The 17,446-nt window shown below is 37.1% G+C and overlaps 2 protein-coding genes across 3 annotated transcripts; one reads left to right on the top strand and one right to left on the bottom strand.

The window, feature by feature from the left end:
- The first annotated feature begins 8,795 nt into the window (after positions 1–8,795).
- LOC132167362 (protein SOSEKI 1) lies at positions 8,796–12,056 on the top strand. Of its 2 annotated transcripts, XM_059578312.1 has the most exons (7): positions 8,796–8,880; positions 9,258–9,433; positions 9,534–9,603; positions 9,697–9,809; positions 9,937–10,606; positions 10,727–10,822; positions 11,769–12,056. In XM_059578312.1, the coding sequence occupies exons 2-7, from the start codon at positions 9,307–9,309 to the stop codon at positions 11,929–11,931; spliced, it is 1,239 nt and encodes a 412-aa protein (XP_059434295.1). In that variant the 5' UTR covers positions 8,796–8,880; positions 9,258–9,306; the 3' UTR covers positions 11,932–12,056. The 2 variants fall into 2 exon arrangements, with proteins under 2 accessions (XP_059434295.1, XP_059434297.1); XM_059578314.1 differs by lacking the exon at positions 8,796–8,880 and having other exon boundaries at positions 9,146–9,433; positions 9,946–10,606.
- Positions 12,057–12,692: 636 nt separating this feature from the next.
- Positions 12,693–17,197, bottom strand: LOC132167772 (uncharacterized). Its single transcript, XM_059578799.1, has 4 exons — positions 16,525–17,197; positions 14,937–15,191; positions 14,752–14,843; positions 12,693–13,664 (listed from the first exon to the last, which is right to left on the bottom strand). Exons 1-4 carry the CDS (start codon positions 17,167–17,169, stop codon positions 12,878–12,880), a joined length of 1,779 nt encoding a protein of 592 aa, XP_059434782.1. The 5' UTR covers positions 17,170–17,197; the 3' UTR covers positions 12,693–12,877.
- Between the last annotated feature and the right edge of the window lie 249 nt (positions 17,198–17,446).

Below are 17,446 nucleotides of genomic sequence, written 5' to 3'. Positions count from 1 at the left end.
GGACGATTTTTTTTTAAAAAAAAAGCCTGAGGGTAACTATGTAATTTTAAAGATTTTCGTCTAATATGACGAAAATTAGTAAAAGAATGTTTAAATTGAAAATTTTTGAAACATTTGGGGGGTAGATTGTCAATTTTTAAACTTTGGGGTTCAAATTGAAAAATTTCTGAAACTTCATGGGGGTGAAGTGGATTTTTCCCTATTTCTAGTGTTGGAATGTATTTTCAGTGTATATATTTATTTTGTTTTGTGTTGTGTTGTGTTGGAACGTAGTATATGTGTTGAAATTTTGTTTAATTAATTTGTGTTGAAATTTCTTATGTATGGAATGTATATGCAAATTGAATTGGAATTTCATATGTGTATTGAGTTGGATGTATTGGATATGTTTGATGTATTGGATTAATTGTATGTATTGGATATGTTTGATGTATTGGATTAATTAGATGTATTGGATTAATTGGATGTATTGGATATGTTTGATGTATTGGATTAATTGGATGTATTGGATATGTTTGATATATTGGAGATGTTTAATGTTTTTTTTTTTTTTTTTGACATGTCCGTACAAGAGGGGGGGAGGGAGATGTTTGATGTATTGGATGTATTTGATGTATTGGATTAATTGGATATTGAATGTAAATGAAAATATTGGATTGAATTGAATGTATTGGATTGGATGTATTGGATATTGAATATTTAATATTGAATGTATTGGATTGAATGTATTAAATTGAATGTATATTGAATATATATTGAATGTATTGGATATATATTAGATATATTGGATATATATTAAATGTATTGGATATCAGGTTAATACGTAAATCTGGGTATAAACCCGAATAATTCAAAAAATATATAAATGAAAAAAAAAAAAAAAGGATTTTTGACGTGTCAAATGGTGTGATACGTCAAAAAATTTTGACGTGGTAAAACTGGAACGTCAAACAAATTTTTTTTGACGTTCCAGTTTCTGACACATCAGAAATTACTGACGTGTTAACATTGACAAGTCAAAAATTTGGATTTTTCGACACCCGCTTTTTTAACCGTTGAGACATGTCAGAAAGGGTTTTCTGATGTGTTAGTACCATTGACACGTCAGAAATGGTTGGTAAAAAAAAAAACATGATTTTTGTAGTGATTAGTCACAGGTTAGCGGATTTTGTTTGAATTTGTAATGTAATACGTAATGTTTGCATTTGTAATCTCGTACCTTCGGCTATAGTTGTTTTAGAGCTTTTGCTATGTGTTATTTGAGTTTTATGATCGTTTATCAATGAATGAGACTAAACTGATTTCTTTCAGAAATAATAATAATAATTGTTAATTATTTGACTTTATGCATTTGGAAGAGGCTCAATTTTTTTTGGTCGATAATTACGAGTAAGGTTAGGAATATTTCTATTTTTACTACAAGCTCCTTATAAATTTACGTGGCAATCAATATGACACTTACTACATAGTCCCTACACAATTAAATTTGAGTGTCATTAGAGGTACTATATAGCCTTTATTTTTTATTTTTTAGGAAAATCATTCTTATCTCATTAATAGAGGAATCAAGAGCATTAAAATTCTTACAATCACATAACATAACGTTCTGAAAGATCCTAGCCGAAGCTAAAAGATCAAAGTCGTAACTAAAAGATTACACATCAAAGACGTCAAACATCCACTAACCTATAACTAATCTTCAGTTGGAATAACAGATCTGCACTAGGCAGACACAAACTAATGCATAGGTAGCTCTTATTCCTCGACCCTGGGATCAAAAGGACCCCATGCCGACACACATCCTCCTGAACCCGAGCCAGGATATCGTTCACATCTACAACCCCAGGGGTCTGGACCAAAATAACAAGCGAGGAGATCAAGAAAGAGGACATGGCCTTATTACAAGCAGCAAGAAAAACAAGAAAAATACAGGAAAAATCAAAGCAATACAACTAAAAATTTAAAAATAGGAGCACACTAGGCGGATGACAACAGCCGAAAGAAAAGCCGATCGCGTGCTTGCCGGAAACCAATGCGTAGATGGCGTTGGAAGTACATCGCGGTGGGGACGCGTGAAAAGACCCATCAGAAGACTGTAAACGGCAAAGCTAGCGCGGAGGAGATCGGCGGCGCACTCAAAGAAATTGGGGGGAAGTTTGAGTGAATCTCCCATGAGCGGCACCCACAAAGTGTGCCCAAACAAACACCTAGCAAGAAAAAATAAACAAGCAAACAAAGTACAACAACAGGGAAAAGAAAGCGAAATCCAAAAACAAACACAAAAAAGAAAAGAAACACAGATCGGGGAAGAGAGGGGGGGAAGGAAAATAGGGAAGGGAGGGGGGAACAGATAAAGGAAAGAGAGGGGGAAAGAGAGGAGGGGGGGAGGGGGAGAAACCCCTCCCCCTCAGCTGTGCGGCACTTCCTTAAGCTCTGCTAGGATTTTGGGGAAGAGTATATAGCCTTTATTATAAGTGCCTTTAAAAATTGACGTGACAACCTATAATTGGTGAAATGATTAAGGATAAAATCTAGAGAAAACTTCACTTTAGACTCATAAACTACCACGCGATTTGATATACCCCCCAAACTTTGAAACCTCTCAATTTGGACCCCTGAACTTTCAATTGCAATCAATTTGACCCCTCCATCAATTTTTGCCGTTCAAACTCCTAAAAAGACAAAATTACCCTTCAATTTTCTTTTTATTAAAAAAAAATTGGAAAAAATTGAAGGAAAAAAAGAAAAGAAAAGTAAAGTCCACTTAACCTCCTTAAACTACCATCCTAATGATAATCTACCCCTCAAACTACTAAAACAATGACAATGTACCCCAAATTTTTTTTAAAATGACGAAATTACCTTTACTAAAATAAAAATAAAATACTAAAAATTAATTTTCTTTCAAAATTTTAAGGGTATTTTTGTCTTATTAAAAAGTTTATAGGGGTAATTTTGTCATTTTGCTAGCATTGGGGGGGTACATTGTCATTGTTTTGGTAGTTTATGGGGTAAATTATCGTAATTGATAGTTTGGAGGGTAGATTGTCATTGGGTGGTAGTTTGAGGGGGTTAAGGGGACTTGACCAAAAAAAAAAAAAAAATGAAAAAAAGGGTTCACAAGGTGGCCCAACCATGGGTCACCCTGTGATTTTTTTTTTAATAATATTTTTTTTTTTATAAAATTTTTAATTTGAAATTTTATAAAAAAGTCATGTGTATAAATGTCATTGTATCACTTTTAATGTTTAAAATTTGATGAAGGGGTTCAAATTGATTGCAATTGAAAATTCAGGGGTCCAAATTGAGAAGTTTCAAAGTTCGAGGGAGTATGTTAAATCCCTTGGTAGTTCATGAGTTTAAAGTGAAGTTTCTTCAAAAATCTAAGTTAGTCAATTTAATAATTTAGCAGTTGATTTGTCAGCTATACACTTAATCATTTCATTAATAATTACGGATTATGACGTTAGTTTGTAAAGAAAATATAAGGGGAAACTTCACTTTGGCCCTCTAAATTTTCAGCCGATTTTATAAACCCGCCCTGAACTTTCAAATTTCTCATTTTGGACCTCTGAACTTTCGATTTCTATCGCTTTGGACCCCTCTGTTAGTTTTCAACGTTAAACTCAAACGGTTTAATTTTTTATGCACATTATACCCTCACCTAGTCCACTTGAAATTTTGAAAATACCCCAAAACTACAACACCCACCCCAGCCCAAAACGACGTCGTTTTGGGCATTAAAATTATTTATTATTTATTATTTTTAAAAACGTAAAATATTAAAAAAAAAAAAAAAAAGAACAAAATCGGGGTGGCTCTAGCCACCCCTTGGCCAAAATGGGGTGGTTGGACCACCAAGATCAAAAGGCCAAAAAAAAAAAAGAAAAAAAAAAACTCATTCACAGCTTTGGGCTTTTGGGGGTAGCCGGACCAGCCCCAAGGGCTTGGGGGAAATCACCCCTTACGGCTGGTATGGGGGTGGCCGAAACCACCCCCAAGCCCTTTGGGGTGGTCCGGCCACCCCCAAAAGCCCAAAGCTATGAATGAGTTTTTTTTTTTTTTTTTTTTTTTTTTTTAGTGGTCACCCCATGGCCACCCCCAAAGTTCAGTGCAAAAGTGAATGGTTTTTTTTTGGCCTTTTGGGGTGGCCACACTCTACGGCCACCCCCAAAAGTTCAAAACCGTGAATGGTTTTTTTTTTTTTTTGGCCTTTGGGGGTGGCCAGACCACCCCCTTGGCCATGAACCACCCCCAAACCTGCCACCCCGATTTTCTTCTTCTTTTCTTTTTAATGCCCAAAACGCCATCGTTTTGAGTTGGGCATGTGTTGTAGTTTTGGGGCTCAAAACAGTGTAGTTTCCGTGTGAGGGTATAATAGGCATAAAAAGTCAAACTGTTTGAGTTTAACGTTGAAAACTAACAAAGGGGTCCAAAGTGATAGAAATTGAAAGTTCAGGAATCCAAAGTGAGAGATTTGAAAGTTCAAGGGAAGTTTGTAAAATCGGCTGAAAGTTCAAGGGGCCAAAGTGAAGTTTCTCCAAAATATAATAAAAGTTGTAATACCCTAAGCATTTTTCACAAGTCAAAATTTATTAATTATTAAAATATTACCAATAAATTTATAAAAGAGTTGATAGTAAGAGCAGTAGTAGCCTACAAATTTTGATGTTTTTGCCAAACGAGCAAGCCAAGCAATGATGTCTACTACCTTAGTAAATTACTGATTTTTTTTTGGGTAACAAACCAACATTCATTCAAACAAAGGGGATTACAGGGAGAACAGAAAAGAAAAAAAACAAGCTTACTAAAATTCCGACCAGACAAATCTCAAAAAACAAGAATGAGATCATAAAGGAAAAAAAAAAAAGATGCGAATGAGAAAACCCTTGCCGGGGCGCATATGGTGATGGATACTACCATTGGGAATACAACTACCCCTATCAAACGTCTAAATAGGCTTCCTAAAAAGCCATAGAGGTTTAGATGAAAAGTAACTGTGGAAAAAAGGTTTCCAAAAGGAAACCAGAAAGAAAAGAAAAAAAAGATCCACTCCACAAACAAAGAGTCTGAAAACCAAATAGATCGGATAAAAACTAAACAACAAAGCCAAAGAAAAATACAGAAAGTTACACAAAGTAACAGAAAAAAAAAAAAAACTCAAAACACAACAGCTGCGACGGAGGGAGGCTTTGGCGGCCATTGCACGGCGCGTGGGACCCACACTCCAGCGCGTTAGATCCACTCGCAGGAGCGTGTGGACCACGCTCCGTCGCGTTGTGGTCGAAAGGGGCTGCAGAGGAGTTCGCCGAAAAGCTGGAACGCCGATGAAGGTGGATGATAGGCGTGTGTTTGGCTGGGGTTGATGGAGAGAAGTAGATCGGACTTTGAAAAAGCCACTCTTCAAGCCTACACAGATCCGGCCGGTGGAGCGATGGAGGAGACGTTCCATGGCATGGCGAAAGCGGGGGGGAGGCAATCCATTGCTGCTGCTGTTTTTTGAGGGTTGGGGATAAATTGTCAAAGACGATAGGTAAATTTAGAGGAAACTCTAGAAGTAAAGGAGTTCTCTCAAGAAGAGAGAAACTCAAAAGGAAAAGATGTTGGATGTTGCAAAAGGAGTGAGGGGGAGGGCAACCAGGAGGTTTTCCCTCCTCAAGCTTGGCCGAAAATGGAGGCTTCAGGAGAGAGAAGGGAGCATTTAGATATTTTTTAGGGTTTTTCCATTTGTAATATATTACAGGATTTGATATTATAGTAAATTACTGATTGAATACTAGTATGTCGGCATTATTGTGAGGAAGATAGACGCAAGTCTATTTTGATACCCCGGAATCTGTTCAACATATATATCCTCTTGGGTTGCATTTTTGCTTAGGCATTTTGTTGCCAAATGGACCACTTCTCATTGATGTTATATATAGTATGGGTGAAAGTGTGGTTGTAGTTAGCAGTTAGTGGCTAAAACCGCTAAACGCTTGGGCCTAGGCGGTTAGTAAATTTTACTAACCATCTCCGCTAACTGCTAAGCGGTTAACTACATTCGAATAATCGTTTTTTTACTAACCGCTTTTATTGGGCCTTTTATTGGGCTTTTTTTTTTTGGCCGGTTTTGGGGCTCACTTTAATGTTTTTTGCTCACTTTAAACAAAAATTCTTTTCTATTTCATGGCCATTTTAGCATTAAAAATTGCTATATACCAAAATCCTTGTTGGTCACCTTCTACGAATCTATACAACATATAATACAAATAAAATTACAACAATTTTTGTAAATCATCACTTCACTTGTAGTCTTGTACACAACATACAAATAAATATATATAATAAAACTATATATATATATATAAATATAATAAAAAAGCGATTAGCGGTTAGCGGTTTTTAATAACCGCTTTCAAAAGTGGTTAGCAGTTATAGCGGTTCTAAATTTTCACCCCTAATGGAAGGGTTCTCACTTCTCTTTTATTTATTGTCGTATGTTAGAATCAAGATTGAGAAAGACCCTACTTGATCCCCTCCCTTGCTCCCCTTTGTTATTAAAAATTAAAACTAAAATTAAAAAATTAAAAAAAAAAAAAAAAAAAAGTAGGCATTATTGTGTACAGTTATCAAGTTGGAACCGAACTAGCTACCAGCATTAGTTAGAAATTTAAGGATGGGAAGGTTACAACATTAAGGCCATTAACATCAACATCATTAAATGTGCTAACTTCTACATCTATATATATATAACAAATTAAGGTATCCATCCATTTAATTCATTCATATCAGTCATCAAATTAGAGTTTCAACTGCAACGGCACGTTGTTGGAGGAGATATAAAGTTGCATATCAGCATCAAACACTCCTTCACTTCCAAGATGTCCATGTTCCTCTCCCTCTCAATTCACCCAACCACAAATGTCTCTCTCTATATATATTCTATGGTTTGATTTTGTTGGGTGCAAATAACCCAACAACAAAGTAATGTCCTCTTTCTCTTCCTCCTTCTATAAGAGAGAGTGTATCAAATTCTCTCTGAAGAAGATTTATGAGTTAAATTAGAGGGCCAAACAAGCAGCTCTAAAAAGCTCACTGGCAGTTGGATGGAAGTAAAGGCCAGGATTAGCATTTATGAAGGAGTCCCCATACATCATGAATAAGTAATATTCAGAATACTACTTTCCTTTCTTTATATTAAATGAGAAAGAAAAAAATAGGTGCATGTTTTGATTATTAATATGTCTTATATATATTTGAAGGCCTTTATGTTTGCACTTTTCCGATCTTATAGCTAGAAATATTGTCTTTAACTTTCCTACCAAAAAGGCATTACAGTAGAATACAACATAATAGAGACAGATGAGAGCATAAATTTTGAGGTTGGGAGGGACTAACCAATCCATTATTGACATATGCCGCATGAATTCGGTGACCCAACCCTTTGCTCTACAGCATATATATATATATAGTACTTAAATTCTCTGGTTAACCTATTTATTATTTTTTAATTTGTAATTTCTCCTTCACCTTCATCATTTTTTATTTTATTTTATATATCAGACTTTAATGTGTTAGCTAAATGGTTCACCACACCCCTGTCGCTATTAGATAAGGTCTTATCAATGCATGCAGGTTTCAAATTGCTTACGGATCAAAAACTCTCTTAACCTTTTTATATATGTTACATTCAATTAAGATTAGATGAAAAGGATAGGCCTTATATAAATATAATAAGAAGTAGGTTATCATTAGATATGACATTAACATGGAAATATGATAATTAATTATTAGAATATGGAGTACGTATTAAGAGACTTCTATATATGAATATAATTTGGGGATTGGAATCTCTATTGATTAGACACAGTAGATTATGGAATTAACTAATGTTGCTCGCTCATAACTCCATTATGTAAGATTTTGGGTTAGGTTATCGACCCATAATTCGGTTCCCAGAGGAAAATATATTCTTTTTTAAAGGAGGAGATCAAAACAAGGGTGGCACTAGTGTATCAATGAGGAAGGAGGCCGGATCCCTCAAATTTACTATTTGAATTGCATACAATTTGAAAGTTCTCGCATAAAGGGTTCGGGTCAAGTCTACCTGCTCTGGGCGTGAAAAATTTATTGGAGATAGGTGAGCCCGACACTCACTCTATGTGTGGTGGCCTAAATTACGTGCAATTTGACAACAAATTTGAAACCCATATGAAATTATATATAGGAGAAAATAATGCCTTTTTGGGGAATTTTATATATATATATATAGTTTCGACAAAAGCAAGCGGGCCGGCTAATAGGCTAATAGTTTTTTTTTTTTTGTTTTTTTTTTTTTTTAATTTGAGGGATTTGATCCATCAACTAGATCCATATGAAATTATATATTGGAGAAAATAATGCACTTTTGGGGAATAGAGTGTTACCAAATAAATAATTAGCTATACCTAGTGTTAGCTAGTCCAATCCAAGGGTTTAATCCGCGAACCAAACGGGGCTAATAGTTTCTTTTTCTTTTTCTTTTTCTTTTCTTAATTTTTTTTGTTCTAATAGTAATTTCATAATTAATAGAAATAATAATAATTAAAAATGAAAGAATTTAACGGTGATTATCTTAACAAATTCAGAGAATTCCGATCCATGCTTTGCATGTGATGTTAATTGTCAAATAGCGGGAAATCTGATAAAGCCCGCGGGTGGCAAACTGGCAATCTTCTGTCTCCATATATAGCTGCTCTAAATCTGGTCAATATTCCTCCTTATACTGTGGTGCTTCCTTTCAAACATATATATATACACCCTCTCTCTCTCTCTCTCACACACACACACACACAGAGGCTGCCTAGTGGAGAGAAGGCCAGGAGAAGATAAGTGTGAGCATAAGGAAACACTCAGCGGGTAATCTCGAGTACCAAGGATTCTTTTGTTTCTGCGAGAATTAAAGTTGTGTTTTATTTGATTATCTTCCACTCCCTGCATATGTAGTCGTGTAGCTAGGCCTGCATGATTAATCAATATTCATCGCCATTATTATAATCAGTTATATATTAAGAATGAGGAATATGTTTTGTTTTCGACTGTTTGTGTAGCAGGCCGGCAGAGAGACAAAGATCTCTCTCGGGCTTTTCATGCTCTCTCTCCCTCTCTCTCTCTCCCTTTTCCCCTATAATACTATATTTTGAAAATTTGTTGATTTATCAATGAGAGACTTTGTCTGAAAAGAAGAGGATTTCTGTTGCTCTTGTTTTGTGGTTTTGGTGGTGGTGTTTGTGCAGCTAGCAGTAGCGGCGGCAGCAAGTGCAGAAGAATAAGAAAGAAGGATTAATGGAATCCAGAGGTGGAGAAGTGAGGCGCATACACATAATTTACTTCCTTAGTCACATGGGTCGGGTTGAGCATCCCCATCTCATTCGGGTTCACCATTTCAACCGCAATGGTGTCTATCTGCGAGGTGATTATTCAAAGCCTCTAGCTTTCTCAGTGCAAGCAAGATTTGGTCTTGATTGATTAATGGGTATTCCTTAAAATCTGTATTTTCATATTTGCAAAAGATGTTAAGAGGTGGCTTGCGGATTTGAGAGGAAAGGACATGGCGGAAGCCTTTGCTTGGTCCTACAAGAGGTATGAGTTAATTCTATATATGTATCTTTTCTCATATTAAAAAGTTTGATTTTGTGATTATTTCATAATTTTGATTGGAAATTGAATTGGCAGGAGGTACAAGACAGGCTATGTTTGGCAAGATTTGCTGGATGATGACCTTATAACCCCTCTCTCTGACAACGAATATGTCATCAAAGGATCCGAGATTGTCTCTACCCCATTTGGTAAGTTGGTTCAATTTGCTTGATTTTGTTCAATTTGACTATTCTCATCCCTTTATGGAAACTAGTAATTGGTATTTAGTGTTGACAAATCCTTCCCTTTTAAAGCTCCTCACATTGATTGCTTTAGAAATTGCAGATCATGCTTCTTACTACGAAAATAAAGCTTACATCTTGAAAAAGCAGCAGCCTGTTGAGGTTGAAGCCGAAGCTAAAGACCAACGCCAGCAGCAACCTTCACCCAAAGAAGCATTCCAAACGCACCCACATTCTAAGACCAATACCTCAACAGATATCTCTTCTGAAATCAATGAAGAGTCGCCTTTGTTTGGCTCTGAGAGGTCAACAGTAACCAATGATTCAATAAAGCTCGAAGAAGAGAAGGATGTCGAAAATGGTGGCTGGAAACTCGAAAGTACTTCTTTCCGTTCCACGCTGCTGATGAGCAAGAAGAATAAAAAGAAGAGCAGCAAAGATGACAAAGTGGAAAAGGCGGCTGGTACGCCATCCTCATCACACTCATCATCATCTCCGTCTACTCCCCCGTTTAGAAAGAGCAAGAGCTATTCAAGCGGAGCTTCTAGCATGTTACGCAATTTGATTGGCTGTGGTGCTGCGGATACCAATGATGAAGTGTTTGTCATGCTCAATCGGGCTAACAAAACTAATTCTTCCACCAAACCCGATATTAAAGATGACAACTTTCAAGGAGAGAAGTTGGGAGGGTCTGCCAGAGTGTATGGGGCTACTTGGAATCAACAGCAGCAAGAGCAGCAGCAGCCGCAACACAGTACTAATTGGTAAGTCAAATTCACGATGGTCATATCACAATTGGTGATGTCTCTGCATTTGCTGCAATATTCAGTGTTAATGAAGAGAGATTAAGATTTGTTTATTTGGTTTTGGATTTGTTGGTTCAGGAAAGGCTTTGATGGAAAACAGGGTTCACAGAAGAAGAAGCAGAGCGGATTCTCTCAACAAAAAGCAGTGCCTGCTGCTTTCAAGCCACATTGCTCGTAAGTATTCGGTTACACCAATAATGTCATTGTGATTTGGTAAATGACAGGAATTTCCATTTGTTTTAAATAAAGGGTGAGAAGGGTGCAATAGTCGGAACGAAGAGCAATACTACTCTTTACATCTATTTATCACATTGACTGATGTTATTTGTTTTAGGTGATTTTTCATGCATGTCGCTTAAAAGAACAAAAAAAAAAAAGTCACTAAAAATATGTCACATCAGTTAATATAAAATATATGTGATAAATAAGTTTCAAGAGTAGTATTTCTTTAAAATAATCCTGTAGTGTTTGAGTCTTGACTGCACAAGCTCAACTGAGGTGAGCGAGCCAAAAGATGAAGGATGACCTGCTCCTATTGGGAAACAGAATCTTCAAATGAGATAAGGAGAAGCGATGTCAAACGAAAACCACAATCACTGCAAAGTATGACAAGTGGCAATCAATGGGAATCTTTTTTCAAAGTCAAAAGACATTGCCTCATAGCATAGGAAAATAATTATTATATATCAGCAGACGTCAAAGTTTCTGTTTTAGTAGTTAAAATCAAAATGCAAAAAGAATAGAAAAAGGTCCATGATTGGTTGATTATGACACCCATTAATACTGTGGCCAAGAACTGGATTAATATATATGTCGCGATTAAGATGTTGATTTCTATCCACATTCATAATTTATCTATTCTGCTGAGCCCTTGGATTATATGCCATCCTACTACCCATCCTAATTCAATAGCAAGATTACGAGCATATCACCATCATGGATCAATATTATCGATGTGCGCTGTGAGGAGTAGTAAAGCTTTCTTATAAACTAATGTGATAATCCATATGACACTAACAACATTTACAAATTAACCACTCAAGTGTTCCATTTTGTAGTTCATTAACTTCTGACTGCATGAGCTACGTAAGTTGACCAAAATGCTTCTGAATTAATGCAGGCAATGTGGAAAGTCATTCAAGCCAGAAAAATTGCATTCTCACATGAAGTCCTGTAGGGGAATGAAAGCTTTGTCAAAGACTGCTGCTGAGAAGACACAGTCCTACGGGTCAATGACTTCCTCTCAAAAGGAATCAGCTTATCGCCATTTATTGACCAACTGAACATTTTAGCTGTTTTCTGATATTTCTGTTGATTTCCAAATGTTGAGGGAAAAGAAGGCCTTCATTTCATTTTTCCAAAATATTTTTCGAATGTATAGGGAAAATGCAGGGCACCTGCAGTAGGTGATCAAAGTAGAAATTCCATATACATCTTTCACATCTCATGTTTGTTGACAGTTAGTCCCCTATTATGGAGGTTAAGATGCTCCCATAATCACATTAATTTCCAGTAAAAGATTGCAAGAACTAATGAAGAATGGCAGGGAATTCATAGTGACATGGATCTAAGACCCCAAATAGGACAATCAATTCATGGGGATAGTCTCTCTTGTAAAGACATTTCTCTTCAGTCCATGTCAACAGAAGAATTTTTGCAAACCTAAAACAGGGGACAAAAGTACCGTATCTCATCCCATACTTCACAACAAGCCATATTTTGAGAAAACAAAAAAAGAAAGAATTGTGATCCAAACGAGAATTAAGAACGATTTCAGCAGCATACGGCATAGAACTGAACTATACTTATAAATGATATAGGACAGGTTAAAGTTTTTCTTTTTTGTAAGTAAATCAATCTTATTAGAAAGCATAGAGAGGCACAACCAAGTACATAGGAAATATAGAAGAGAGACCCTCAATTAGGAAAAAAAAAAAAGGAAGAACACAAGTCAAGGAATTCAGTAAAACTAAAAAAGTGAGGACTTGTGCATAATAGGACATGTTAAAGTCATCATCATATTTCTGATAGTCAGCCTTTTGGAATTAGTAAATGTTAGGGACAGTAGGAAAAAGAAAATTAGGACGTATCCTGGGATGGAACTCCAGGCCAGGAGTAACAATTTGTGCCGTAAGAATCTTGACTATAAACCCCTACCTGAACTAGAAATTAGCGATTGATAGAGAATGTATTCAAAAATGTAACCTCTGTTACTTCTTGTGGTTATATCTACTTACTGGAAACAATGGTGGAATCAACATGCTCTAGTAGGAACCCATACAACATCTTCCTCAAGTCCTGTTTCCTCTCATCAACCTCAACTCCAACATCAACTTGGTCATCCAACCATTGATTCACCCTTTTAAGCTGCCTGAGAAGATAAGAAATTTCTGATCTGTCTCCCTCCCTGCCTAATGCAAATCCCATGTTTAATGAATCCTCCAAATATTTAAAGAACCATTCACAAGAAACCAAGAGCAGTTTTTCTGCTAAACTTGCTGCCCCTTTTAATCTACTTCCCTTAGACCTTTCCTCCCTTACAGTATTCGTCTTCTTTGTCGATGAAAGATGCTGCCGTGAACTTGAAGGTATCTGCTTAGAATTTGAAATCGATAAAGAGCTTCCATGATTTCTCTGACTTTGTTTGTCTTGAGGTGAATTATTCTCACAATTCAATTCCTCTAGAGTATCCTCTATGATGACATAATGACATTTCTCACTGTTTAGAAGTTCACTCTTTTCTTGCATTCTAAAGAGATTGAACATGGAAAGATTAGTACCAACTGCAGCTTGAACCCAACATGTGGCATTTTTATTAGTGAAACTTTTACACACATCTGGCATCGTACACTGTGGGCTACAAGAATTGCTTGAATTTACTTTAGGAAGCATTGTGTTCAATAAGGAATCAATAACCTTTCCAGCTCTGTGCATATTTTGATGAAGGTCCAAAAATTGCTCAACCAGTAGTCCTGCAGGAACTTTCTGAGAGGTATCACAGAGTTCCGCAAACATTCTGAAAAAATTATACAAAGTCATCATATATTGCAAACTTGAACGTGGGACAGATATGTCAAAAGGAGAAACTTTTGTCACAAACAACATTATGACAAAAACACTAAGGGAAAACTTTCCCAATGGCATCATGCTCCATGTTAGTCTAGATAGTTTTCAGGAAAATTGGGTAGAAGGTGTATGTACCATTATGTTGAGGCATAATGAGAGAGAGAGAGAGAGAGAGAGAGAGAGAGAGAGATTCCTGCAAAAGGAGTTAAAAATATTGATAATTTTTTTCCCAAGTCCAGGTTGGGGAGAAACATCATCTGAAGACATAGATCAAACAGGAGGCTGGAAAAATAGAAAATCTAAGGGAATATGCAAATTTAGCACATTACTCTCCAAGCAGTTTCATAGTAAAAATCACATAATATAGGCAATGAGGTGCACTTGAAGAATGTGAAATTGCTAATGTTTCCTACAGTAGGCGAGCAAAACCTGTGTTCTCATGTTAGAAGAAACCTATGTAATCAATATCTTAGAAAGCTAGGCACTAGTGCACCCTCATGCACTGTTGATATCAGGATGCAACAGCTAACTTGGTAGAATATCGTGGGGCAATGCCCTTTACATTATTCATACATTCTCACACTGGCCTGACAATTTTAATTTCATCTCTTTTAACTTGCCAACACTTTGGAAGCTAAGTCATGTTTCCAATTGATACCAGATTTTGTTCTTTAAAGTTCCTAAGACAGTTGCAATGGTGTCCTTCTCACCAAGAAGTGATCACTTTTCCACTTAACATAGATGTTCTTAAGGAAATCTATACCATATACAACTGATGGACAATGAAGGAATGTACTGCATAGTATTCTGAAGAATTCAAACTTAAGGCTCATTATAGCATAATGTTGATGAATGATTCCACATTGCTTGTGGACAAGATCTTGGGCATATTTATAAAGAATGAGCAACCATCTCTTATTGAAACAGTTTTATGAGATGAGTTAAGCTCACAAATTTCTTCAGAAAGATGAAAACAACTATGAAAAAGAGCAAGCAACAAATATAATGCGAAAGGCAAAAGAGTAATAAATGTATACCTCATGCAATGAATGATACCCTCTGCAGCTGATGCTTCTTCTAATGCACGTACAGCAGCCAAAAATGCAACATTCCTATGAGACACAGCTTGCTGGTCGAGGACAATAGGATGTAAAACAATATGAACTTGGCATTTGAAGAACTGGAAGTGTGGAATATTATGAACATAGACATGATTCCATACCTTTCCAAGATCACGTATGGTAGAAGGGAGTGCATTCCACAAAATCATCTGGTCAGATCTAGTTTTGAAACTGAGGGGCACCTTAATAAGACGGCTTGGGATAGAGGCCCTAGATAGTGACTTTAAATCCTCTTTAGAAGTCTTGCTCTTTGACTTTGGAGAAACGATATCATTTTTGTTTTTCAAAGGTGAAATACTCAAACTTGGACGCTTCATTGGTAAATCATTTTTAGAAGCCTTCTTATCAGAGTTCACCTGCAGCATATCCAGTCATCAGCTTCCAGGAGATAAAAGATGAGGGACGTGCAGAAAGGAGTGCCAAGTGGCAAAAAATAAAGATGAAAGAACAAAAATTAATCTCATGCATCAAAATTTTCAAAACCAAAATCAGGACAGAACAATAGAGGTTTCTTTGGCTTATTCATGGTAGTAATTTTCTAGCAATCCTTCAAAAAAACATTTCTAAAGGGATATAACCTATGCCAGAGTGTGCAAGTATCAATTAAACTCCAATCTAAGCAAGAAGACAGTCAGAAAGCTGTTGCAGCTGATGAATTTATAATGGCAAACTAAATTAAATTTTAGAGAGATATTCCTGATTCCACAAATCAAATTTGCTACAATTATTAAGCAAAACTAAAACATCAAAAAAGCTTAGAAGGCAGAAGTAGGTCACAATACCCAAAATCAGGGATGGACCCAGGTTTCAATTTGGGGAGCGACCAAGGGCCAAAATTTTTTTGGGGAGGGACCAATTGGCAAAAAAAACATTAATTTTTTTTTTCTTGTGATTTGGGGGGGACCAGGGCCACTCCCGGTCCCCACTGGGTCCGTCATTGCCCAAAATGACTATGTTAGTAACTATACTAAAGAATCTATTAGGGAGATTGATACCTTCAAGAGTCTTTTAGTGAGCTCATAATATAGAATGTTGAGACACCACTCCACCCAAAAGCTTAAGCCTATGAGTTTGGCCCCAACTATACTACATTAATCAATCACACTTATGACATCTTTCCAATATGAGACTTAATCTATGCTCGCATTTGCATCTTTGTCCCTACTCCAATGACCTTTGTTCGTGCCTGCGCCACTCAACTAGAGCACACACCACTATCAACTTTAATACCACTTGTTAGAGAGATTGCTACCATGGGGAGTCTTTTAGTGAGCTCATAATATAACATGTTGAGACACCACTCAATCCAAAAGCTTAAGCATATGAGTTTGGGCCTAACTATGCTATATTAATCAATTACACTTACGACATCTTTCCAATGTAGGACTTAAACCTTACTACACTCACATGTTACTTCCAATCCAGTTGATAAAAAACAAAGTAAAAGAGAAGAAAAGGGCCACTGATGCCATATTACCATTAAAACTTCCAATTCTCATGTAAATTTCAATGGCACGCACAATTCAGAATGGGATCAATTCAATATCCATAGAAGCAGTATAAAGAAAGTTATAATGATAACAGAGTAAAAAACATGCTGTGTCAAAAGAAACAGAACAAGAAATAGCCACAATAGTACAATGCAAAACACAAAGAAAAGGAAAGTCAAGTTACAAAACGGAGACTTACAGAAGCAGAATGTGAAGAAGTGGAAATTTGTTTGGACTTGGAAGACGATGTAGTGTGAGCAGTAGCATTACTCCTGGTAGAGCTCTGATCCCAAACCTTCCTTGCCGAATCATCCAAACTCAACCTCCTCAACTCCAGACCCTTCACTTCCAACTTCTTGGCGGTGTCATTGGCCTTGGCATTACCCTTTTTTGCTTTTGTGTTCACCTTGGCATTCACATTCACATTGCCGCTATTACTGAAACGAAAGGTGGGTCTAATGGGCAACAAATCACAGGGCACCAGCTCGGTAGGGTTGCCAACACAAGGGCCAGGGCGCCTCTTGGGCACGGGCCTTATGCCGCGAAGCACCGGAACCGACGAGCCGGAGTGGAGGCGTGTCACATACACGAACTGGCCCAGCTGAACCTTTCCGCTGTGGATCAACTCGACGTCGTTTTCGTCGGAGACGGAGACGAAAGCGGAGTGGAGCGAGTCAGAGACCTTCAGGAAGAAGCCTCTGCTCTTCCACTGATCGTCGGCTAAGGAGGGCACAATCTCGATAACCTGGAGCAGCGCCGAGCGGTGCTCTCCGGTCACCTTAACGTCCTTGTTGCCTGCATGTTCCAGGAGCTTGGAAAGCACTCCTGGGGTTAGAGACGCCATAAAAAGCTCTGCTTCTCTGTTTTCTGTGTTATGGGTTATAGAAGCTCACCACCATTGTCAGAGAGAGCTATAGAGAGAGAGAGAGAGAGAGGGGGGGGGGACAAGTCGCTGTTCTGTCGAATCTCAAAGTGGAGAGAGGGGGAGGAAGCTTTTAGCCACGTGTCAAACGGAGATAGTTTGCTTGAGATTTGCAGGACTATTATACAGAAGGAGAGAGAGAGAGAGCGCGCGAGTTCCCACAACAAAAGGTAAGGAGGAGGAGGACAGGACAGGATGT

Source organism: Corylus avellana, chromosome ca1 (genome assembly GCF_901000735.1).
Source record: "Corylus avellana chromosome ca1, CavTom2PMs-1.0".
Taxonomy (NCBI): domain Eukaryota; kingdom Viridiplantae; phylum Streptophyta; class Magnoliopsida; order Fagales; family Betulaceae; genus Corylus; species Corylus avellana.
This window is presented reverse-complemented; position numbering and strand designations above follow the sequence as displayed.